General features: G+C 38.9%; 1 protein-coding gene across 1 annotated transcript in view; it reads right to left on the bottom strand.

The window, feature by feature from the left end:
- Positions 1 to 25,846, bottom strand: part of LOC107708701 (receptor-type tyrosine-protein phosphatase U-like) — a 266,276-nt gene that overhangs the window by 124,736 nt on the left and 115,694 nt on the right. The window contains exons 3-4 of the mRNA XM_016513005.1: positions 17,960 to 18,231; positions 8,429 to 8,510 (exon numbers count right to left, since the gene is read on the bottom strand). Of these exons, the coding sequence (XP_016368491.1) occupies positions 8,429 to 8,510; positions 17,960 to 18,231 (354 nt within the window). The remainder of the gene's footprint in view (positions 1 to 8,428; positions 8,511 to 17,959; positions 18,232 to 25,846) is intronic.

The following is a 25,846-nucleotide window of genomic DNA, read 5'->3' as shown; positions in this document are numbered from 1 at the left end:
GGAGATATTCAGGGAAAAAATAAATAAATAAATAAAATTATATATATATATATATATGTTTGGTTGTTTGTTTTTTATTTATTTGTTTGTTTGTTTTGTATGTTTGTTTATTTATGTATTTGTTTGTTTGTTTGGTTTTATTTATTTGTTTATTTGTTTGTTTTGTATGTTTATTTATTTATTTATGTATGCGTTTGTTTGTTTTTGTATGTTTGTTTGTTTTCGTTTTATTATTATTTGCATATAACTTTTCAAATTCATGTCGTTTCAAAGCTTCTTCACAGAAAATGAATTATTTTGAACACGACACCTACTCACTTGAAAAATGGAAACTGCAAAAAAAAAAAAAACCTGTAAGTTAAGGAAAATCAAGACAATTTTAAGCAACACAAGGTACATAAAATATTGTGTGAGATTATAGTATACTATAGTATAGTATTGTAGAATCACTCATGCTTTGGCATGCTAAGAACAACTGTTGGGACTGTTAGCATGAGAAGTTGCATCACCAGACTTAACATAAAGACACTACAGCCATCAGAGCAACGTTCTCATCACCATATTTTAATGACAATTTTGGCCATTCTTACCATAGTTTTCATCATCTCTTGAAATGACCATCAGGTTAAAACTTTTAAAAACATTTCAAGATGTTATTTAACATTTTGATCGACCTCCATCCTGCTGTTTTTAAACAGATAAACACATCCTAGGCCCTTGAGAAAGGACTGGTGTGTTGTTGACATGAACCTGAACCTTCCCTTAAGGCTGACTAGTTGTTGAGCAGTTCGCTTAATTTAGAAAATATCCATAAAGCAAACAAGGGAAATGTAGGACAGACGCGTCTGTCTGCTCTGCGTGTGACTCCTGCGGCTTCATTTCGCTCCAGTTCTAGTGGAGCTGAGCAAAAACCTCACAGCACTGCCGCTGGCAAGAGCACAGCATTCTGGGTAAACACACTGGCCTGTTTTTGTTGCTGTGTCTCTATAGTTCACCGACATCCCAAAATCTGGCCACTGATCAGTGAAACTACAGCCGCTCAATGCTGTCATCTCAAAATCCATATTCTCTCTCTTTTTATTGTTGTTTCCTTTCTTTTCTGAGAAGGAAGAAAGAAATGTCATGCTTCCTGGGTCAAAGTCCAATAAGATTATGAAAGGGAAAAGTCTTTAGAATGTAAGAATTTAGAATTTTAAGAGCCAAGTTTTAGTGGCAAATTCTCTTTGTATTCATGTTGGTTTCATATGTTTAAGAGGAATGTTATATCACTTTCAACAATACTTTTGGAAATAAATGGTACAATCGTGATTATCACTTGGAATAAAATGATTAGCATTTTTTAATTATTATCTTTGGGAATAAAAGGCAAGACATTACGGATGATCAGAATAAAAACTGTAACTAATAAGATTGCTTATATATACGTTCCCCAGTTGATTAATTGCAGTACATTAAGACAGTTGTTTCATATTACACATTTTCTGAAATGTTATTTTAAATATGCAAATGAGGTGTTGTCTAATTGCATATGCACTAATTTAAACAGAAATGTGAACACTGGATAAGGCCACGTTAAAAACTTGTTTCATTCGGTTGGCATGATAGAGTTAAACGGAGGATTTTGAATTTTTGCCTGCAGTGTTTTGCTTTAATGAAGTAATAAAATACTTTCTTTAAAAAATTGAATATATTTCAGTAAACATCTTAAGCTTTATTTACATTTACATTTAGTTATTTAGCAGACGCTTTTATCCAAAGCAACTTACAAACGAGGACAATAGAATCTATCAAAACCAACTTTTTTTTTGTAATAAAAAGAAAACAAGTAGATAAAATATAAATAGAATAGAGTGTGCTAGTGTTAGAGGGTCAAGTGTAGATGGAAGATATGTGTTTTTAGCTGTTTCTTTTAGAAAAACAAAATAATTTTGTGAGTTAAAAAAGGTCATTTTTTAACATGTCATGCTGTCAGGATTCTGGACTGTCTGTGTCGTGTTTTGCCTCTGTTTCTGTTACTGTTTGTCCTTATTTGGTCATGTTTCTGTCCTCGTTTAGTTTGATTATTAGTTGATTCCCCGCACCTGTCTATCCCTCGTCAAGTCTAGTACATAATGTGTAGTCTGCCTCATGTTTCTTTGTCGGGTCTACTAAGTTGTGTTCGTGTGTCATTCCTCGTTCCTTGTTCCTGAGTTGGATTTACCCCTGTTTCTTGGATGTAATAAAGACTATTTAGTGTATTCCACGGCTCCGTGCTCCTTCCAGCAGCGATCGTGACAGAAGGCCCGACCGAAACAGTTTAATCCGTGTGTTCCCTCCATTTTTGTTTTACGTTTTTTCTGCACAGTGTTTTTTTGTTTCCGTTGTGTGTTTCTATGGATCCCCTCTCCCGTCCATAATACCTCCTACTCCTGCTGGAGCCGGGTCTAACCAGCTACCCGGACGACGCGTCCTCGATGGTCCTCGAGCGAATTTGTGGACACTGGCGAGAAATGGATCTCCGTTTCCCATCAGTTCCCAGGAGAATCTCACCAGTTCCACTCCCGACCCAGTGCCCAGCCCACCATCTCCCCGCTGTGTGGACCGCATGCCCGAGACCACCGCTGACGGAGAGCCGAAGCCCGCCGCGACCGACGAGCCATCGCCGCACGGAGCGACAGTGCTGAGGATCGAACGCGGAGCCGGAGCTGCAAATGACGTCAGTCAAGGTGCGAGAGCCGGTAACAGAGCCCGCCACGAGGGACAATGCCACGGACAGAGAGAGCGCGGAGTGGAGCTACGCCCACTGCACCGTGGCTGAAGGTGAGCTGATTATACAGCTGGGACTGCTGGACTGCGAGGAGGACCTTATAGACTGGGAAACAGAGCTGGAACCTGACTTGCCCCCTCTCCTCTCTCCTCCATCCCCGCTGATCCCGTCCAGCCCTGAGTGGGCTCCCGTTTCCCAGTTCAGCCCTGACAGGGTTCCAGTCCCCGAGTTTAGCCCCGAGAAAGTTCCTGTTTCCATCTCTAGCCCAGAGAAAGTTCCTGTTCCCACGTCCAGCCCAAGGGGGGCTCCTGTTCATGAGTTCAGTCCTGAAAGCCCAGAGGCTCACAAATGCCTGCCCTCCCACCCGCTCACATGGCTTCTAGCTCCCTCCTCTCCGCCGTGGCCCGGCAGTCCACTGGCTCCACCGGGCTCCCTCGTCCGGCTCCGCCTTGGTCTGGTGTCAGGCTCCTTCATCCCTTCGGATCCTCCTCAGTCCTCTGTCGCTCCGGCTCCACCACGGCCTTTCGGATCCACGCCTCCGCATCAGTCGCCGGTGCCATCTGCTCCGCCTTGGACCTCCGGATCCTTCCCGTCGCCCTGGCTCTTCGGCTCTCCGTCTCCGTCTCCGTCTCGGGCTCCTCCGCCACCTGCTCCGCTGCCGTTGGTCGCCCCCCTGGAGTCGGTGGCCATTCCTCCTCCATGGCTCCTCCCTCCGTCGGCTCCACCGTGGGTCGCTGTCATGACTCTGTCTGCCGGCCCCCTCCCGGGTGTCCGTCCTCCTCCTGAGCCGCCTCCCAAGTTCCCACCCGCCCCTCCCCATGTAGTTTCTACGGTGCAAGGACGCATCTTCCGGGAGGGGGAGTAATGTCAGGATTCTGGACTGTCTGTGTCATGTTTTGCCCCTGTTTCTGTTCCTGTTTGTCCTTATTTGGTCATGTTCCTGTCCTCGTTTAGTATGATTATTAGTTGATTTCCCGCACCTGTCTATCCCTCGTCAAGTCTAGTATATAATGTGTAGTCTGCCTCATGTTTCTTTGTCGGATCTACTAAGTTGTGTTTGTGTGTCATTCCTTGTTCCTGAGTTGGATTTACCCCTGTGTCTTGGATGTAATAAAGACTATTTTGTGTATTCCATGGCTCCGTGTTCCTTCCGGCAGCGATCGTGACACATGCATTATTCAATCATGACGATGATGTTTTCTTGGGGATATTCCATATAACATTTGAGAATCAGGAGTAATCTTGCTAATATCTTATATTTGTAGGAGACTTACTGACCTTTACACACAGTCATGAGCGTCTACTACAGTCTTTTCTGTACATTTTCTTTTCTTTTTTTATCATGATAAAAATGTAGGCTTAAGCAAGAATAAGAACAAGTGACTCCATTCTGAATTTTCTTTAAGCATGTTGTCTTCTTACGTAATGCTATTAACCAAGTAAAATTCTGGGATTTGACAGGTTTTGTTTGGTAACACACGAGGCAAAATGTCACGAGTATTGAGAAGCAAAGTGTGAACGTCTAAGGCTGGGTGGTCTGATGTTGTGTAAGAGTGTCACACAGCCTTTAATGCAGCTCCATCTGCAGAGGACCAGAGTGAAACCATGCTCCTGATCCGGTGCTTTCGGGAGCCCTGTCTCCATGGTGACGGTCTTTCGCCCTGACCCCCAGGACAGGCTCTTCTCTGCATTGCCATTCAAGATGACAAACGCTTGTTGCTTGAGGAGAGTTTTTGCTGTATGTCTCCATGGGGTTTATTTTCTCACAAACACCCTCCATTATTATTCATTAGCAGTAATGTGGATTATACTTCAAGATATGATGGAGCAGAGGGAACGACATGTGCTGCAGGTTTGAGCTAGTTATAGAGTGAGGGAAATAAGATCTGTTTCAAAACCTAGTGAGCTGCTGTGCTGTCTACATGGGCAGCTACCTTCACAAGTGATTGATCTGAAACGCATGCCACACAAATGTGATGTTTGCTTAGAGTAATAGCAATTTATAAGGATATTAATAATAACTAGTTGCTTATTAACATGCATATTACTTGCATATTGGCTGGTTATTAGTAGTTATAAAGCACATATTGATGTCTTATTCTGCATGACCATATTTTAGATCCCTTAATCCTACCTCATACCTAAACTTAACAACTACCTTACTAACTATTAAAAATCAGTAATTAAGAGTTTACTAAAGTCGTAGTTAATAGTGAGAACTGGTCCCCAAACTAAAGTGTGACCACGTGTCTTCCTTTCATACATTTTTAATGACTGTATTCACATCTTCGACTGCGGTAAAGCAGATAAACGATTTAGGACAGATACCTTTTTACATGCTTGTTAGATTTGATAAAGCACATCAGGCTTCTTCATATACTGTAGCATATTTCACATGCACCAGTAATTTAGTTTTGCCTTCTCTCACAGCACAATATGAAGCATAGCCTTAATGTCTTGCATATGTGGAAGATAAAATCCCCCCTTCTGACCTATTACAACAAGTGTCAGTTGCTTTGGAAGATCGAGAGAAGACATGAAGATATGAGACAAGAGATGGTCTCTGTCCTGCTCGTGTCCCACAGCCCTCTGAAAGCACAGAGCGGTAATGTGATGTTAATATTACAAAAGTGTGACTAGTCCACTAATGGATTAAATGAACTACTAGCAATCAATCAGGAAAATCTTTGGTCGGGTAATTACACAAGTAAGTACTGAGTAATGTTAATTAACTACATGTAAGGTTAGGGCTTGGTTTAAGGTTAGTTGCTAGTAATTACGCATAATGTACTGTCACACTTTATTTTAAGGTCCAATTCTTGCCATTAACAAGCCATTAACTACAACCTTTGCCTCAATAAACTCCTAATTTCTGCTTATTAATATTTAGTAAGGTAGATGTTAGTTTAGGTATTGGGTAGGATTAGGAATGTAGAATATGGTCATGCAGAATATGTACTTTATAAGTACTAATAAATAGCCAATACGTAATATGTATGCTAATAAGCAACTAGTTAATAGTGATAATTGGTCCCTATACTAAAGTGTTGCCATTCGTTTAAAGTAAAAAATAGATAAATAAAATAAAATAAATAAATAGATTCATAACTGCATAAATACATCTAACTAGTTGTTTTAACAGTTGTAAACATGAACATTCCTTGCAAGCAAGCAAACAAAATAATGCCATGTAAGGGAATATAGAGTCATCAGTTTGCAATTTATTTGAGGTTTTCAGAGCCTGTCAGCAGTTTTGCCATTACAGTTGGTCTCCATCAGCAATGTGCAAATTTGCCAAACTGAGCATCATCTTTCTGTTACTGTACTAAACACCCCAACAGCACAGGTTTAACAGAAGTGCATGACAGAATCCAGAATATTGCAATAGTAGGTATAACTGGCTGTTTTTAAATATTAATAAAAAAAATTAAAAAAAAGCTTGTAGAATAGCAAAGTCATCTGTTATCAGTAAATTGGTATTTTTCTCATCCATAAACTGTTACTAGATAAACCTCAGAGTTGATTGATTTGATTTCACTCTGGGATGCTTTGGCATCATTTCAATAATGCATCACCAAATCAAAGTCAGACACAAACTGAGACAGACAGACAGACAGATCTTCAAAGCGTTTATCTGATGGAGTCTACATATTAATAGGAGGAAAGATTTGTATGTGCCAACAAGCAAATTGCTCGCAAACGAACAGCAGTTCAAAAGTCTGGGGTCATGAGATTTTTGAAACAAGTCTCAGATGCTCACCAAGGCTGTTTTTATCTGATCAAAGATACAGTAAAACAGTAACATTGTGAAATATTATTACAATTCAAAATAACTGTTTTCTATTTAAACATATTTTAAAATGTAATTTATACCTGTGATGCAAGGCTGAATTCATTACTTCATTACTTCATTGTCACATGATCCTTCAGAAATCTTCTTGTTGCTCAAGAAACATCATTTCTTACTATTATCACAATTAAAATGGCTGTGCTGCTTAATTATTATTATTTTTTGTGGAAACAGTGACACGTTCCCCTTCAGGAACTCGAGCTGCATCGAGATCGCTTTGGGAACGCCCTTGCGTGACCGCGTTCTGAAGCACGTGTCAAATCTGTCCAATGGAGCAGCGAGACGTCACCGCAGCGTCTCGTTCCCTCGGGGAACCATGGTTACATACGTAACCTAGAGACGTTTTCTTTGATAGATTTATAGACAATTTTACAGAACATAATTTATTTGAATGATATTTTTTTTTTAAATTAATGTCACTTTTGATAAATGTAATAAATAATAAAAAAAAAAAAACACTTTCCTGACCCCAAGACTTCTAGAGGGTATTGTGATGTGACTCTAATGGCAGTAGCTGCAGTGACTGTAAGTGGAGCTGTCCGTGGTGCTGATCACTGCTCTACATTATGTAAGTCTGGTAAGACGGCAATGGTTTTAGTGCAATTACAGATTCCAGGAAAGCTTTTCAAATGTGTAGGGAAAAAAATTGTTCTTGTGGTTAAAGGTTCTTGTGCATTCCAGAGCCCTGGGCTATTTTATTTTATTTTTTTCAAATGCAGTAAAAGCATTTTGAGCAGAGAGCTTTAAACTGTCCAGGTGTCAAACAGAAGTTGATTTATCCTGGCAAAACCAGAAAATGTAAGCAAATTTAATCTCAAAAGATGACTTGTAGGATGGTTATGCATCAAAATGTTATAAAGCAAGAGAGCTTGTTCAAATCATTAACCCTCAGTAACACTAATAGTGCGTTCTAAACACAAATGAGTGCTAATCACAATGTATCCCTCTTTTCTCATAGGTGTGTATCCGCACTGAAGCAGAACAAGCAAACTTTTTAAATATATGAACGAGTATGTGATACTAGGCTTGCAAACGTCTTTGTGTGTCCATTAGGTGTGTTTCTGGAGCATTTGCAATTATGTTCTTGCTGTGGGGTGTAAAATTAAAATGCGAACACAAACCTACAGTCGGCTCCATCAAATTAAAGCAGGCCACAAACTGAGTCTCACAATCCACCAGCATGGTCCCCATCCGCATACAGTTTCTGTTTTCCAGCATTCCTGTCAGCATGACCGCTCTGCATTTCCCAAAAGTCAGCAGGCAGCAAAACCCACCACACCTCAATCCAAACTGCTGGAGCAGAATCATGCGTCGTCCACTAACACACACTTCCAGCAGTGCTAATGGAGTGCAGGTCAGCAGGTGTGTGAGGACACGGGAAGCGTGAGAATAGAGAAAAATAACAGCGCAGCGAAGGACACAGGAGATTCGCTCTCATTCACGCCTGAGTGAAGCAACAGATTAAGTAGTGGCACACGGAGCACAAAAGCCAAAGAGAGAAGACCCTTTTTCTTTCTTCTTCCCCCAGAAAATAAATAAATCTGAGACGGCGACCGCTGGGACCGGGAGATGGAGTGATATCTGCACAAAAGGTCAGCCGCAGGAAGTGGACGTGGAGCAAGAACAAGAGAAATGGAAGGCAAAGTGTCAGTGGATAATTGTCTTCCATGATGGCTATTCAGATCAAAAGTAAGCACCCCACGACTCTGACGGGAGGAAATGGCCACCTTTGTTCCTCGTTCCAGGTGGGCCGACCTGGTCATATGCCCCCCTCTAGGCTGGAAAAGGTCAGTGAGTGTGTGTTTCTGTGTGTGTAGAGCGACTGAACTTACAGCAGGGGTAGTTTAACAGCACTATATCGTCCAGGCCGATGTAACCCTTCTGCTCCGATGAGATTGTGGCTTCAAAAACGATCTGCAAGGAAAGAGATGAAAAAGTAAGACAAAAAAGAAGAAAAGACAGCAAGGGAAAAAAACACAGTAGGTACAAAATGTTTTTACAATTTGCAGTGTTACAGAAAGTTTTTTCATGTGAACAAGACATGATAAACTGCCAACACTCGGCATGGGAGACGCACACGATAACAAGGGTGCAGCCTCTAACATTAACCAGGCTCATTGGAAATACATGCCTCGACCTCAAAACTTGCCTTCTTCAAATACATGCCTTCTTCAAAACTCAAAAATTTACCTATACATACGAACCGTTGCTGTTTCCAGTTGAAATGAACACTAGAGACAATACTATTTTTACTCCTTTTCATACAAATATGATTTACAGTGCCAGAGTTTCCATGAAGAAAGCCTAATTTTCCGCACATTTCTTTTCACAATATTATGACTTCAAAACCATTTTAACATTCTGCGAGAGACTTTTGAACATTAGCATCATGTACAGCTTCATATATATATACATTTTCTAATGCAGTATGTTTGCTCGGTGGCTCACACCATACGGCATTGCATTTGTGTGGTGAAAAGTTCTGGTACGAATCCTGTAAACTACGGGTCAAGAAAAAAGCCCAAACCCTATAGAAAGAACAGCACAGCTGCATCAGCGGATACAATTTTATATAACTTTTGCAATCGCTAACACTATTGGGTAGGTTTAGGGTTGGGTTGGGTTTGGTGTAGGGGGTGTGTTTTCCAACACAATAGAGCAGGAAGCTTTTAGTGACACTTTCTGGACATTTGAATTCTGAACCTACCTGAACCAGGTACATATTTTGAAATGTTCACAAAATGTGCAATAAGGCATGTGATAATGGTGTTGCAGAAATATCACCACAAGCAAGTATTTTCAATGAGCCTGGGTTGATCTAATGCAGGGAGCTCATAGCAGGCCTCCAATACTCTCATCCCCCTAAACCTCACTCTGATCCGGGTCACGGCACCAATGTAACTGGTTCTACTTGCACCACTCCAGGGGATTCGAATCAACATAAACCTGATGGTTTGCTAAGGTAAGTCACATGTACCGCTGCAAGGCAAAATTTCATTGAGCAAAATCTAATCATTTCAATAGAGATCTGTATATAGTCTGGAGTTTCGTGTGAGGGCGAAAACGTTCCCCATGCAGATTTGGCTCATGTCAAACATAAAGATGGTTGGTCTTAAAGTTACTTCTGTTGTGTTAGACTTTTGGGTCCCACTTAATATTAGGTGACCTTAACTACTGTGTACTTACATTTAAATTAATCATTTGGAACAATGCACTTATTGTTTACATACATGTTTTTACATTGTATTTATATTTTTAAAATACCTATATGTAATTACATCTGTAATTAATTTATGTACTTACATTTATAATTACACTGTTGACCCATCCCTTACACCTTAACCCACCCTTAAACCTACCCATACCAACAAACCTGTCCCTAACCTTATACAGTATATCCCACCTCAATAGCAGCAAAAGCGTTTTACAATACAATATGACCTCAATAAGCACATTGTACTTACTTTTTTTGATGCAAGTACATAGTAGTTAAGGCCACCTAATATAAAATGTGACCAACTTTTGCATTGTTATTTTGATGGACAAGGTAATACAAATTATGTCATAATATAATATTATATATCATTTTAATTGTCATATTTTAATGATAATAAGCCATGCAACAGCTTGATTTCATTCACATTTAAAATTTTTAACCGTTTTTCTTTTTCTTTCTCCGGCCAAAAAAAAAAAAAAAAAGCCCTATGGCAAATAACATATCAGCTTTTTGGTCAAGGGACTTATATTCTAGATACAGATCTGTTGATATTTGCATTATTTATAACATATTTACACTATACTTAATTAGCATCATGAGTACAACAGCTGTAATTATAATTACTATAGTAGCACACCCCTGTGATTGTCATTAAACCAGATGTTCCCATATCCCACTATCATTATCATTATAATCACTGTAGTCGGGTTGACTATTGCACTGAAGCATGTGAATAAGCAGAATGCTATTTCTTTTCAATTTGTTGCTTTTTCATTTTATTCTTGATGTGAACAGGCCAGCGTGTGTTCTTGAGTGAGTGATTGAACTGTGTTTGCTCCCAAAGGTATTTCCCATGCTGCCTCTTGCTTCAAGCAGATTCATTATTCTTTGCTCTCTCAATAAACAATACGATCTTGGCTAACTCAACTACATAATTGATCACTTACACGCAGTTCTGCCTACCCACAAGCTAGCATTTGTTCATGTAAAATGTTATGCGGGCGTTCGCTGCGCTAAAGGCATCATGATTCAGCACAACAATCTCCCTGTTTTGACCTACCGATGAATTCGACTCAAGACTTGCGCTCTGCTGAGAATACAGATCTTGCTCTCTAGTGGCCAATTACACTGCAAGTACCCCACATCACTCATCCGTTTACACAGCTTTAGCCATTCTGCTAACAAAGGGAAGACTGCCTCCCCAGCTGTTTCATTGTTGGACAGGCACAGATAGCTGATAGATGTCCTACCGCTCTGAATCAAACAACAAACGAGCTGGCAGCGCTAATAGCCAGCCAATCAAAGCCAAGCTGCAGCGAGCGAAGAGACCTGACGGTGCAGCAGGGTTTCTGTGCAAGCCGTCCTTATCGCCACAAACATATTTAGCGATGTTTGCTAAAGCAAGCAAAACTATTACTAGTTTTGAACGAGCCACCCTCTTTAAGTATTGAAATTCACAGAGACCACTTGGTAAACCAATCAAATTGTGGCAGTGATGTACATTCAAGCATCATTCGCATTTATTTAAAGGAAATGTACAAATACAGTTTCTTATTTGCTTCTGTGCAAGACACGGAGCAGATTAGCTGCTGATTCAGGTCTTTATCGATTGGCTGTCTTTATGCCCAAACCCTGTCTGGTTAAGATTTGACACATCAGTCACCGAGAGGGAATGACAGAGCGGAAGAGAATCATTTGTGGAAGCAGAGTGATAGACAGAAAGAGGGCCAACAGAAAAATAAAGGCACAACTGGGGACATGTTAGCTTGGATGGGTTGTGCTAAAAGAACTGCGTTACAATTAAAACTGTGTTTAGAGTATTAAACTGTAGAATGGATGTCTACGGGACACACAGCATTGCACCAAACTGACTTTTATAAAAGTATGGCCAAGAGACTAAACATGATCATGAAAATGAGAATAATGTGATTTCCGAAGGATCATGTGACACTGAAGACTGGAGTAATAATGCTGAAAATTCAACTTTGATCACAGGAATAAATTACATTTTTAAACATATTCAAATAGAAATTATTATAGCTATTTCAAAGTGTAATCAAATTTCACAAAATGTGTAATTTCACAATACAAACATAAATGTGCTGTTTCTAATAAAAAGATAATAATAATTGCAGCTTTTGTGAGCATAAGAATCTTCCGTTTAAAAACATTAAAAATCGTACTGACCCCAAAGTTTTAAATGGTAGTGTACATATATATTAGACAACTGTCTTGTGTATTTTTACATTAATACATCACCCAGACAGTCTTGTATCATATAGAAATCGCTTTGACGCAGTGAATAAAAAGTAGTGGTGTAAATCAGATGGTTAGTCACGATACAATATTATATTGATTCTCATATCAATCGATACGATATTTGCCAATACCTCAAAAAAATCTACGATAAGATTATGATACGATTCGATTCATATATCGATCGATTTAGCGATATTATGTACCTATTTTAAACACCCCTCTACATTTTTATTAACTCACAAATGCAACCAAAATATTTAACATGAACATTTGTATCTGAAATTTCCACAACTAGTACCTCAATTGGCACATTCACAAAAAAAACAAAAAAAATAGGCCTACACTCGAAAGCACGGATGCAATATACTGATACACAAGATGTGCATTTCTATGTACTTTTGTCTGTATTTGTTCTTCCAAGCACAAAAAAGCAGAAGAGAACTCATTTCAGTATTTGTGCGCTGTTTGAGATGCGGCTGTCTGCGTGGGAAAACTTCTCACATCGCTCGACAATTCTGTCAACTATCCCGAGCTTCTTTTACGCTCGCCTTGTGCATTCAGGCAGTCTTATTATTGAGTCCTGACACGTGAGTTTGAATGAGAATGAATGCAATGCAAAGACGGACATTGCGTCAAAATGTGGACAGTGCCAAAATAAGGTGCCTATTTATCCTACAGATATCAATATTTTGCGCATGGCATCGAAACATCGTATCGTTAGGCCTTTGATCAATGTATTGATCCATATCGATAGATTGTTACACCCCTAATAAAAAGCATCTGCAAAATAAATACATACAAATGAAATTACTTTCTCCAGAGGGCACCTCGGCCCAGGAAGGAAAAGGGGTTAGTGTTTTGGGCCATTGTGCACATCCCTGATATATGTACAGTATGTGTGCACAAAACATTAGACGAAACAGAAGGGCTGGTAGCATTGTTAATATTTGATAAAGACTCCTTGTCATCTCCAACACCTACAGCACTGACAGCAGCACAATACACATCAGACGGAGAAAGGTGGTTTTTAAAATCTGCAGCTCACAGTGACTGGCATCCATTTATCTCATTGCTCTTATTTCCTGTATTCAACCCACCCAAATGTCTGGAGCATCAACATGATAGAGATCAAAATACTGCAGACAGGAAACAATTGCTGGTTGGCATACAAGCGGAAGCGTCTCATTTACACCAGTGGGACGCTGTTGCATACCGTGTACGGATGCGTTTTATCAGGGCAAGCTCAGGAGCGCAAACACAAATAACAGAAAAAGTCCGTAAGGAAAGTTGTGGAAACAAACTCCAGCAGACCTGATTGTGTGCAGATAAAAACATTCAGTTCTGTTCTAACCTTCAGAAACACAATGAAATCCCTCAAGAAAAGGAGTCTGCGCTGACCTTTCTCCAACACTTCAGTTGTGTTGTCTGTCCACTGCAGTCTTCTGTTTGGATCATGTGTTCTCCCTGCATAATGACTAATCTCCTGATGCTCAAGAAATCCACCGTCAATGCATTTGGGGTGGATACTGGAAATCCATTGAATATAGAATGAAAATAAAGGGGCCCAGGACAGTTCCCTGGGGTACCCCAGTGTGGCTCAAGGTCCTGGAGCCTCGAATACTGCTGGCTCTCAGGAAGGTAGTCTATGACCATGAACACTTCAGAGGAATCTATATGGTTACCAGGCTTTCACTGTTTAAGCACTTTTATACATATGCACTTACAACTAATCACAATTTCCCCTCATTTCTAAAAAGCATCTGCTAAATGGAAAAAAAAAACTTAGCAGTTCAGAAATCTAAACTAATGTCGGCACCGATAGCCGACATACAATGCCGTTGCACTTAGGGCATCCTGAGATTGAGTCCTGGTTTGTGAACCTTTTCTGATCCTGCCCCCCTCTCTCTCTCTCCCACTTCACTTCCTGTCATTACTTTACTGTCCTATCAAAATAAAGGCAAAAATGGCAAAAATAAATCTTAAAATAAAAAAGATCATTCCAAACTAAACACTTAACAGTAGAATCTGTTTAGCTGGCTGTCATAGTTTTTAGAAATGAGAGCTCTTCTTCACACATACTAATTTTGCAGACTACTCTCTTCACATGCGTCTGTGGCTGGTGACGAAAAAAAAAAAATCCAAGATCCAAAGATGAAATTGTATGTTTGTATGTGAGTTTAAACATCAAGGCTGGATTGCACCAAATTTGAAACTAATTACCATATTGAAGACGTGGACTTGTGGAGTTTTTGCAAGCTCAGTTACGTGTCCAGTTCATGTCACAATTACTTTGCTTGCATTTTGTTCCTGCTTTTAGTTTCTAAAATATTAAATTCAGCATGATTCAAAATGTGTTTAGTTTTTGAGTGTGGTGTCATATTACTCCAAGTAATAGAAAACATATCTCTTTGGGATTTGTGATATTTTGTCTACTTGCCTGGCTGTTCTGTTCTTTTCTCATTCTGTTATGCCAGATATGAAAACCATCTTTATGTAATTATATCTTTATTTGCACATAAGCTTTAAATAACAGGCTTTAATAACTGGAAAAATTTAAATTATAGTACTGCTAAGCTTTCGGTAAACTAGTCTAATCCTCAGTAGCCTCCCTCGTCCCACGCTGGCTGGGATGTCTATCAGAAGCGATATCCCTCTAGGGGGAGCTTGATTTATTAAAATTTTAGGAACCTCTAAGTTAAAGCAAAGCATCTACACGGCCAGCTTTGCTAAGCCTGACGTCCATAGAGCCCTTAGTTGGCAGCTAACTGTTCAAATTGGTTTCACAAATGTGTCATATCAGCCTCATAGGGAGAACTCTACACCAGTCTTAGTGGTGATAGCGAGTGCTGGAGCCGAATGATCCAGATCCTTTGTGTTTTCCCAGGTAGGATTAGGAGGAGGGGGAAATTATATCCTTAATACAACCTGCCGCCCCATGGGCCTGACTGCTGATCTCATCTCTACAGACCCGCTCGGGTACTCATGTAGCACTCTCATTCCTCCATTCTATTTTTCATTCATTTCTTTTCCTCTCTCTTTCCTCCGCTGTCACCCAAAGGGAGCATACGTGAGTTGATTTAATCTGTGCGAGCCGGGTGTAGCTGCCCGAGAGGTTTCCAGTGACCCGTGAGCCATAACTGAGAGAGAACAAACAAGCCAAACCAACACAGATTACAGAATGAAAGGATGGAGGAAAGAGAGGGTGAAATATGGATGTACATTACCAGTCAAAAGTTTGAAATGTTTTTGAAAGAAGCCTCTTACGCTCACCGCTCTTATCCATTTATTTGTCCAATATTGTGAAATACAGTAGTATTACAATTTAAAATAACTGTTTTCTATGTAAATATATGGTCAAATGTAATTTATTCCTGTGATCAAAGCTGAATTTTCAGCATCATTACTCCAGCCTTCAGTGTCAATTTATCCTTCAGAAAAAAATTGCAATATGCTGATTTGCTGCTCAATAAATATTTCTGATTATTATCAGTGTGGAAAACAGTTTTTGCTGCTTAATACTTTTTTTTTGTGGAAACCACAATACACTATCATTATTATTATTTTTTTTATATATAATGTTACAAAATATTTCTATTTCAAATACATTATGTTACCTGGACTTTCTATTCATCAAATAATCCTGTATAAATGTATCATGGTTGCCACAAAATTAAGCAGAAAAAAAACCTGAAAAAATATGAGAGCTATTATTAATATTGAGCACCAATAATAATTAATACAACAGATGCTCTTTACCTGTTCCATTCACACAAAACAGATGCAGCCTTCCTCAAAATAAACAAAAATGCACAGGAGAATACGACCCTTATTATGCAAACCTGTAAAAATAAATAATACTTTAAAAATACAAATATAATTTGTGCATTTGATCTCACTTTAATTACCAGTTTCTTTGCTGCTGCCCTTTCATGATCAAATCCACCCATACAAACAACCACAAATGACTGTGGCTTTAATTAAACATATTTTTTCTTTGTTTGTTTGTGTGTTTGTCAGCAAAGCTGAAAGTTGTGTAAAAGTGTGAATTTGTGTTTCCTTCAGCCTGGTGCATGTTCACTTCAGCTTTTGGTGAGAAAGGTCTATCCGTCAGTGGTTTGTTTCAGTTTTTTGTGATGCGTTTGGTGTGAAATAATGGCCTTCAGATGGCATCTGCCTACATTTTAGAACAGCCGCAGTATTGCCGGTGCACCTGTGTTTAAACGCCTCTCTATATAGGCAGCTCACTACAGAGTTTGTTATTCCTCTGCTCTGCTGCCTCATTATCTGCTCTTGACAATACAAATGCAGCAATTTATCTGCGTCTTCATGTGCATTTGTATCTGTCCCTGTTCCCTTACACAATTACACACAACATTCATCACACGCTTACATATTATGAACTACAGTGTCATAAATGACTGCAGGCAATTACTACAAGCTAACTACAGTTGACTAACATGCCTCGCCACATCTCCAAACACCTCTTATTTACCATATTCCATGTGTATTCCACCACAGCACGTCTGAACAAACCAGACATCATTCTCCACAGAGGAAAAAATGAGACGGAGAGCAAGCAACAGAACCTGAGGGCTAAGATAATTTCTTCACATTGTCTGTCTGGGAACCCTGTGGTGCACTGTGAGTGTGTGTGTGTGTGTGTGTGTGTGTGTGCGTGCATTGATCGTGGCAGGGCTGTAATCTCATTAAGGCTGGTCTTATTTATGGAGAGAGGAGCGATACGGGTCAGGGTTATGGAAACCACACCGGACCTCCTCTTTCAAACGGGTCACACACACACAAGCGGGGGTCAATTGACTCTGTACTCACGTACACACACACATACTCAACTTACTGGTCATTATGAGCTTTTTGGAGAGCAAATGAGGGGCGAGTTATTAATCATAGCCTTTAACAAGGTGACAGTGTTCTGTGCGCTAACCATCAGAGGAGCAAGTGACTCAATAGCACACCCTCTAACTAGAGCCATGAGCTGGAGATAATAGACTATTTAGTGGTGGGGAAAAATATGCGTTTGTTGGTGTATAGGCAATTTTCATGATCCCTCTTATTTTGTTTCAATTATTAACATTTTGCACATTCTGCAAGGGGTGTGTAAACTTATGAGCACAACTGTATATACAGGAGTGGGTCTAAAGAAATAATGTATATACCCACTCCTACTGTAAATGTCAACATGTAAAAGGTATAACCCATGGAAAACAGGATTTTAGTTGATATTTTGCAATAAAAGTGTTTATTGTACTATATTACACAATCTAAAGATCCCTTTCCAAGCCTCCCAAACAACATTTATCGAAACTAAGCCAGAAAAACTTTTTTTTTATTTTTTTTAATGTTTTTATGGTATATTGAAATCAGAAGCAGGTACTGTAGGAGTGATGGACTTTCACAGGTTTGCCAACTTTTTAGTGGCATGTTTATTAACCAAAGGGTTACTAACTAAAAACTGTTCACCAGTAGTGGTGAAAAAAATGTTGCCATAAATTAAATGCAAATGTATCATTTTTGCAAGGATAAGCACATTAACATGTGACCACCTATGTTTTATATAAATGAATAAAACTGAATATTCAGCAACTGTACTTGACCCAGCTAATGATGAATAACAGAGTAAACTATTAGGAAGGTTTGCCAATCGCAACGGAAATAATTTACATGAATGATCTTAAAGGTACTGTAGCAGAAAACAGCCAGTTTCACATGGTCAAGGAAAGGCTAACATTTATTACAGTGTTTCTGATACATTTTCAAAAGTTTGAGGTCAGTGAGTTATTAATATATTAAAACATTTATTCAGCAAGCACACATTAAATTGATCAAAAGTTTCAGTAAATACAGTGTCTGTGCATGACATTGGTCTCACCTGGTACTCGCTGGGCCAGAAGGTGCTGACAGCCAGCTCCACCTGATGCCACTGCCGCCCCTGAGAGCCAGACACATTCCACACGGCATTTCCCCGCGAGCCGCCGTTTACACGCACATACACGGTTAGGACCCCAGGACTGTGTCCGTCACGGCTGTACAGAAAATAACTGAACTGCACACAGTGTGTGTCGTTCTCACTCAGCGGACGTAACATGAGCTGAGCCCGCTGCCCTGCACCGTACTGAGAAGAGTTCACCAGCATGTAGGAGCCTGGAGAGAGACAGAGAGAGAGATTGTTACTTTCTTAATTTACTTGGCACTAGATAAAACAGAATCAACCACTGCATGTGTCCAAGCAGTGCACATAAGTGTTGTATCATTCCTTAACAAATCAGACTTTCTGAACAAAACGGTTGAGTGAATTATACAACGACTCACTTATTTAGACAGTCACTTGTTGCCACTTACTGGTGTAATAATGTAACCTTCAGAAAGAGTCACAGAAAAATCCCCAACACTAATGCACATATATAAATTACACTTCAACCTTTGTGTTGGGTGGCTGGGATGGAGCTCTTGCTAAGCTCACAATTATACACAGTGAGCATAAATGATTGCTGTGGCGTTGGGGCAGGGCAGAGTTCACTATGGCTAATGTAGTTTAAAGCAGGTGTAATCAGTGCAGTGATGATGGCAGCTCTGCTTGGGTACTCCACCATTATTAATCACGCTGACACAGTTATTAAACCTCTAATGTCTGCCACCAGGGTACCACAGAAACGACATTACATACAGCGAGAAACGAACAGGTACAAATGAAAGAAATCCCAACAAATGTTTCACAGACACAACACAGCAAACACAAAATACTGAGTCTTGCGTCTCAGTGACAGGTAAAATGATTTCGATTGCTCAATGTCTTGAGGACATCATATACTGTCTTTCTTTTCTTCATATTCATTTTTGCCCCAGATTTGTACTTTTCCATCCTTCAGAGTAAATCTGTGGAATTTTTTGTTCACTAGTTTTATCATTTGCCATGTGAAAATCTTAAGTTTATTTGCTTAAAATAGTCCTCAAGCCACATGGTTTAAGGTTTCAGTCCTGTCTGTAGAACAAACAGTACAAGATGACAGTTTGAAGAATAATAATTAATTTAATATGAACAATAGCAGATCTAACTTTAATGGTGTTTCTTGGATGTGACACTTTTCTGAATCTTGACATGTTGTTTTCAGGGCTGGATTTCAGAGAAATTACAGTTTTCAATGATCAAAACAGGTGGCAGGCATTAACAGTGATTTTTTTTATTATTTTTGCAATTCATAAAAATAAACCCAAAGTTGTTATAACATCTGTCAGGAAGGCTCCTGCACAGCTGGCCTTATTTATCAACTGAAGAACATCTATTTATTCATTTAGAATGGCACCAGAACCCACAGAGACTCAATGAGCCAGAGCGCAAGAACAGACAAGCAAAGTTAAAGAAACAAAAATAAGGATCCCAATAATTTTTGATGAAAAATTAGACAGTCCTTGTATAACAGATTGGTGCCGTGACCCGGATAGGTGTGAGGGCAGCTAGAAAAAGCTATACAGTATATATAAGCTTCACTTTCTTTGTCTCAAGAGGTGTGCTTAGAGGTGTTTAGGTGTGCAATTGTTTCCAATGCCGGGTGACGTTGGTTTGCATGCCTCTGAGAGTGGTGCAGGTAGCACATTGGTGCCATGACCCGGATGGGGATGAGTGTAATGAAGGAAAGCTAGTAAGAGCTATATATGCAAACTTCACTCCTTTGGCCTGAAGAAGGGAGCTAGAGATCTTTAGTGTACTTCTTAGCACAATTGCCTACCATGCCGGGTGATGCAGGTTCGAATCCCAGTCCGGGCGGTATGAATAGGACCAATTACACCTGCAATAATAGTACAGCATATCTTTCCCTTTAAAGAAAAACCACATGAACTACACATGTTGAAAATCACATGCAAAATATGTGAAACACGTGAAAACCAAGTGAAACGTGATTTTAACATGTGATTTCACATGTGAAATTCATAAAAAAATTGTATGTAAGGGTGTAATGAGGCAAATCTAGCTAAAGGTCAAAACAGTGTGTGCAGAGGCACTAAACCCATTACAAGATTGACCTGTAATAGAAAACTGTGAAATATATCATGAAAGGTAACAGATAAAACATTTACTACAGGGATATTTTCCCCTGTATTTTTTAATATCTGGAGACATATTCAGTGTTTTTACCTCAAGACCCTGCAGTGGTCAAATTATGCAAATTGGAAATGCCATAGTATCATACACTCAACATATTCATGTTCCACAGTTTACATGGTAGCACAAAGTACTAGAGTAAGAACTGCATGGTAACACCATGGTATATGTCCACTCAGAAAATAGAGCATTTACCAAAAAAAAAGGCACATATGGTCCAATAATGGTAACTTTTTATTACTGAAGTCCATTGTAAATAACTTCCATTGAAGGTCAACAGCTGCCCTCCATCTGCATTTGAAATTTAAAGCATGTAGTATCTTACGCTTGACTGTTTCAAACAACAACCCACTGAAGAACAAGTTTGCAGCTCCATCGTCCGGAAGAGAACATGAGCGTTTGTTTTAAGACTGACTGTCAGGTTTGTATGCATGAGCGCTCTCATGGAACGGACTTTAGAGCCGCAACTTAAAGAGAACAGAGGATAAAAGAAGCTTCTTCAATCAAAAGTCCATCTGACAGTCTTTATGCAGATCAGGGCCTGAATGAGCATCAGTGCCTGCGGTGAATCGCTATGACAGTCACAAATGAAAAAGTGTTGCATCCTGGGAGAACTGACAGCAACAGAATAAAACTTTTAGGTATACTGGCAATTTTAGCAACTTTGAATGCAGCATTCTGACTGGAAATTGGATGCAAAACTTAAACAGTTTCCTCCAAATTTGTGGTCGGTTATAATTTGGTGGGTTGCTCAGATAAAGTAAACTAACGAACCTAATGTAGTTTTTCATGCTTAAAGTCAACATAGAACGAAAATGTACTCTTATTTATTTTATAAAGAAATAAATAAGTACATAAATGTTCTTTCACTTTTATTTAAATACTATTTTAGTTTATATAGTCTATTATAGTTATTAATATTTTGAATTAGCTTTAGATTTTTTATATATATTTAATATAATTTTTAGTAATTTTGTTAAACGCTTTTATCATTTTTATTATCATTATTATTATTTTTATATTACTTTTTAGGTGTAATCAAGTTTTAGTTCAGTTTCAGCTTTTATTTATTTCCATAAAGTAATTTTAGAACTTCAACTTCAAATGATTTCATTTAGTTTATGTTTTTGCATCTAATATTTATATTTTATCTCATATTCATAGGGAACAATTTACCAACCAGAATTGAGTATTGTGGATAATTGTATAATAACAGCAAATAAAAAAGAGGTTACACTTTATTTTAAAGGGGTCATATGATGCGATTTCAATTTTTCCTTTCTCTTTGGAGTGTTTGGTGCATAAAGAATATCTGTAAAGTTGCAAAGACTAAAGTCTCAAATCCAAAGAGATATTCTTTATAAAAGTTAAGAGTCAACCACGCCTACCTAAAACAGCTTGTTCCAACACGCCCCCACATGTCTACGTCACAATGTGGGAAGATTTGCATAACACCACCCAAATGTTCACGCAAAGAAAGAAGGCATAACTTTTATTCTCGCTGTAGTATTGTTGCTGCCGCCATGTAGATTCCTTGGGTCATGCTGAGAACAGCGATACCAATGTTGCCATAGTCAGCCAAACTTCCTGTCTGTCATTTTGATTTTCTTTAAAAACCTACACTTTATTTTAAGGTGTCCTTGTTACAGTGTAATTATACTTTTAAGTACTGATTAATATTAATAAACTACATGTACTTACTATATAGTTAGGGTTAGGATTAGGGTTTGGCTTAGAGTTACATACATGTAATTATGCATAATTAAGTGTTATTATAATAGTAAGTACATGTGACGTGTAACAAGGACACCTTAAAATAAAGTGTTACCAAAAAAGACATCACTGTTTGGAATGCACTGTGTTTGTCCCATTATGGAAGTAAAATGATTTGTAATTGCTCTTTCTTATTGACTTTAAATATGACATTGTTCTTTCTGTGGATACTATTGTTAACCTGAGCAGTCTTTTTTAACATACTGAAATTGTTTCAGACATCCTAAATTAGGATGTTCAGAACCCAAGCTCTTCTGTGGCCGGTACGGCTTGAGACACTTCAAAGTCTGAAATAATAATAATGTCTGAACCCTACAAACACCTCTAACGTACAATCACAGCTCCGCTCGCACCCGCCACACATGCTGCTGTAATCACGGCTGAGCTTCCTGGTGGCTCTGGGTCCATTTCTCAGAAGTTATTAATTTCCCTATCCCCCTCCTTCCTCTGGCGGCGCATGTAGGAGCCTGCCTCCTCTCAGCTGAAGGGTGTGAGCGCCAGGGACCATGACCCAAATGAAATTTTTCACACGCTCGTTTTTCTGGAGCCCATTTTCAGGCCTTGACAGGTGGCGAAGGAGAGACGGGAGGTCAGGCAAATGAATCGTGGCAGAGCGCTGCTTGAAATCTGACTGTTCCTTATTTACTGATAACACTTTATATGATGAAACAGTGTAACGCAGTAACCTAAAGATGACGGGAATCTGGTAAAAGAGCATTCTGAGTTCAGAACAACTTTAAGGGGTAGTCCAACAAAAATGTAAATTCTGTCATCATTTACTCATCATAATGTGGTAACATAATGAGGATATTTTGAAGAGCGCTAATAACAAACAGTTTCAGTCCCCACTGACTTCCATTGTATTTTTTGTACAAAACTTAGATACTAACATTCTTCAAAATAGCTTCTTTTGTGTTCCACAGAACAAAGAGAGTCATACATGTACAAGGACATGAGATTAAATGACAGGCACAACGGCATGAAGATTATTAGCACACTGTAATGTCTACTAACAACTTGACAATTTGAAAGGTAGACAACATCAGTTCCCGCCTGTTGATTCTTTAATTAACTCTGCTAATAACATAAATAACAAACTAGAACATAAATAACAAAAAGAGTGTCCTTGTTTGGAGTTCAGTCATTAGCTCATTAACTTTACCATGTTTTCTTGTCATCTCTTGCTCAGTTCAGTGTGGCAAAGAAATCATGTATTGTAAAAGTGTGTGTATAAATAGACTTTATATCAACGTCATTGGCTTGTCAGCGTAATTCTAGAAACAGCCCTCCGATACAGAGAAACTCCTGCCAACCACTTTGCCAAGATTCCCGTCCTCCGCTGAAACTCGTATGAAGTTGGTCGGGAAGTGCGAGAGAAAGCGAGCCAGTTAAAGGTGGGAGGGTGAGAGAACGACGGAGGAAAATCAAAAGAGAGAGAGGGTTGAAAACTGTCAGTTCAGAAATATTTTCCATAAATTCATAAACGCTGATAAGGCCCCATCTTTCTCCCATGTGCCCCGGCCAAGGACGAAGGAACATACATTAGGAGATTAGGAGCAGCGCTGCATTTCCATCACCCCGCCGAGAGCCAGACCCGCGGGCCCAGCACACGATCTTATCAAACACACACAGAGGCACGGGGAAGCTCAACTTCATTTACCTCCTCCGCTTCTTTAAAAACCCTTCTCAACCTCCGCCATCAACAATCTGCCCCTGCTGTCCTCTGTGATTCATCAGACTGATGCCACTGCTGTTCTTTACTATTTGTATTGAAATACACCCACACATACAATATTTATGCATACCATATACATATATTCAGTGCTGGGCAGTTTTGGAGGTAACGAGTTTCAACTACTCGTTACTGTGATTAAGTAGTTTTTCCTTGTAATTTAACTTTTGTAATTGAAACTTGTAATTTTTTTGAGTATATTTTTAAAGCTGTACTTTTACTTGTACTCAAGTACAAATTAAGCAAAATAGTCGACTATTTAAATCATAGTTTGTTACTGAGTACGTCCACAATTTGAATTGATATTTGGCGGCACTTCAGTAGCCAATAAAGATATCCGATCGTAAACGGACCAATAGAAGCCCTGATATCTGAACCGGGAAAAGCCGCCGCTGCAGCAGGGTTGAAGAGCTGATCAGACAGTGAGGGAGCTCAGCGTAATGTTTGGGAGAAACAAACTACATGGTAGTGTTATCATAAATATCTACAGTATATTTTGACACCGATACTGAAATACCTGGCACGGTTCCATTACTAATTTTCCACAGTATCTACCGAATATACACCGATACACGCTGCGTCTCTTTCCTCTCCGACAGCGAGTTTGACACGCATCTGCCTCCAATTACAGAGTCTGCGCAGGATTGCAGGTGTTTCGCATAATTTTAATAATTCCTGCACAAATGTGGCGAGCGCTTTATTGTAACATGAGAACACAGTCATGTAATCGCAGAAAACTGGATGCGAGCTCTCAAATAGGCTTAATTTATACAAATGAACTGCCTGTCCTCTCACTCCGATATTGCTTGTGTGCACTCAGACTGTGTGCAATCGCGATCTTTCCGTGCTTTTAAAGTAGAAATGATTTATCTTTGCTCCTGGATTAAACTTTGTCAAAAGTTATCAACCATTCAGAATAGATCCACACCTGACCGATGAAAATCCTACTGGAAATATCATTGGCTGTAAGTGAAATACACCAGAAAGTCTTTCAACAATCAAAGATGGAACTTTAATTTCTTTACAATGTAAGTTTATGCTGGGATATTTGTCTGATTTGTACATATAAATATCCTAGTCTGTCTAACTGCATCATTATCCATACATTACAGGTCAAAGCCATCTGATGTTCCATTTATCTAAATAAACAACATATATGGCTCTTAAAACACTCCCTATAAAAATTCAGTTGTCATATTTCGAATACTTCAACTGAATTGAGGTAATTTGTTTTATAATTTTATTACTGTGTACTTGTGTTTTTTTTTTGTAAATTAAATTCAGTTGAAATCAAATTTGAAATCAAGCTTCCTTGTGCTGTAAGCTTTTGCAGCAAAGTTACCCTATTTTAAAGACATAAATACACAGAATGAGCAAATGTTTAAGATTGAGATTTTTGTAATGGTGATTGATCAATGTTTATATGTATGTAAATAAAAGCCTATATTAAAATCTGTTCATCATACAAAGCGAGTGTGTCTTTTTAGAAGACTCAAAGCTTGAAATAATGATTGCCTTGAAAAAAAATGGATGGACAAAAAAAAAATTTGAGATATTATAATATCTATATGGCAGTATACAGTAGGCCTATGTGGTAGTTTTGCCAATGGTATTGAAAATTATTAGTCGTACTTTAATACTTACTTTTTTAGTGACCCTACTTACTTTTTTAGTGCACATTACTAGTCTTGTCGTGAACAATTAAACCATGCAAGTCAATACACCGAAAAAATAAAAAAATAAAATAATAAATTCTGCCGTCGTGATCTTTAATCAAAAACTGAAAATTGGCTTCCGCTCTGGAATAGCGTTCTTGCTCTGATGACGTCAGTTTGACGGCTGGGGAGAATCCTCTTGTTAAGTATGACGTAAGGACTGCTGTTTCCGGGTCCATGCCTCTACTCATTTCACTTGAGAATACTATCTCAGCAGCCATTTATGAGCACTATTTAATTAATATTACATATTTAAGATAAGCATTTAAAATTTTGCTGTGCACAGTGCAGTCTCCGTGCTCACAGTGTCTCAGACACTAATATTTTAGCTGAATCACTGTCAGGCCATCTGGGATTTCAGTATGGAGATAAAGGTTAGGGTTATAATTTTTCAGTATTACATGACATCGTGAGTGTGTATATGCACAGTTTGTTGTT

The sequence above is a fragment of the Sinocyclocheilus rhinocerous genome, unplaced genomic scaffold, assembly GCF_001515625.1.
Source record: "Sinocyclocheilus rhinocerous isolate Xijiao unplaced genomic scaffold, SAMN03320098_v1.1 scaffold54, whole genome shotgun sequence".
Lineage (NCBI taxonomy): Eukaryota > Metazoa > Chordata > Actinopteri > Cypriniformes > Cyprinidae > Sinocyclocheilus > Sinocyclocheilus rhinocerous.
The sequence above is the reverse complement of the archived record's forward strand: the minus strand, read 5'-3'. Positions and strand labels throughout refer to the sequence as shown.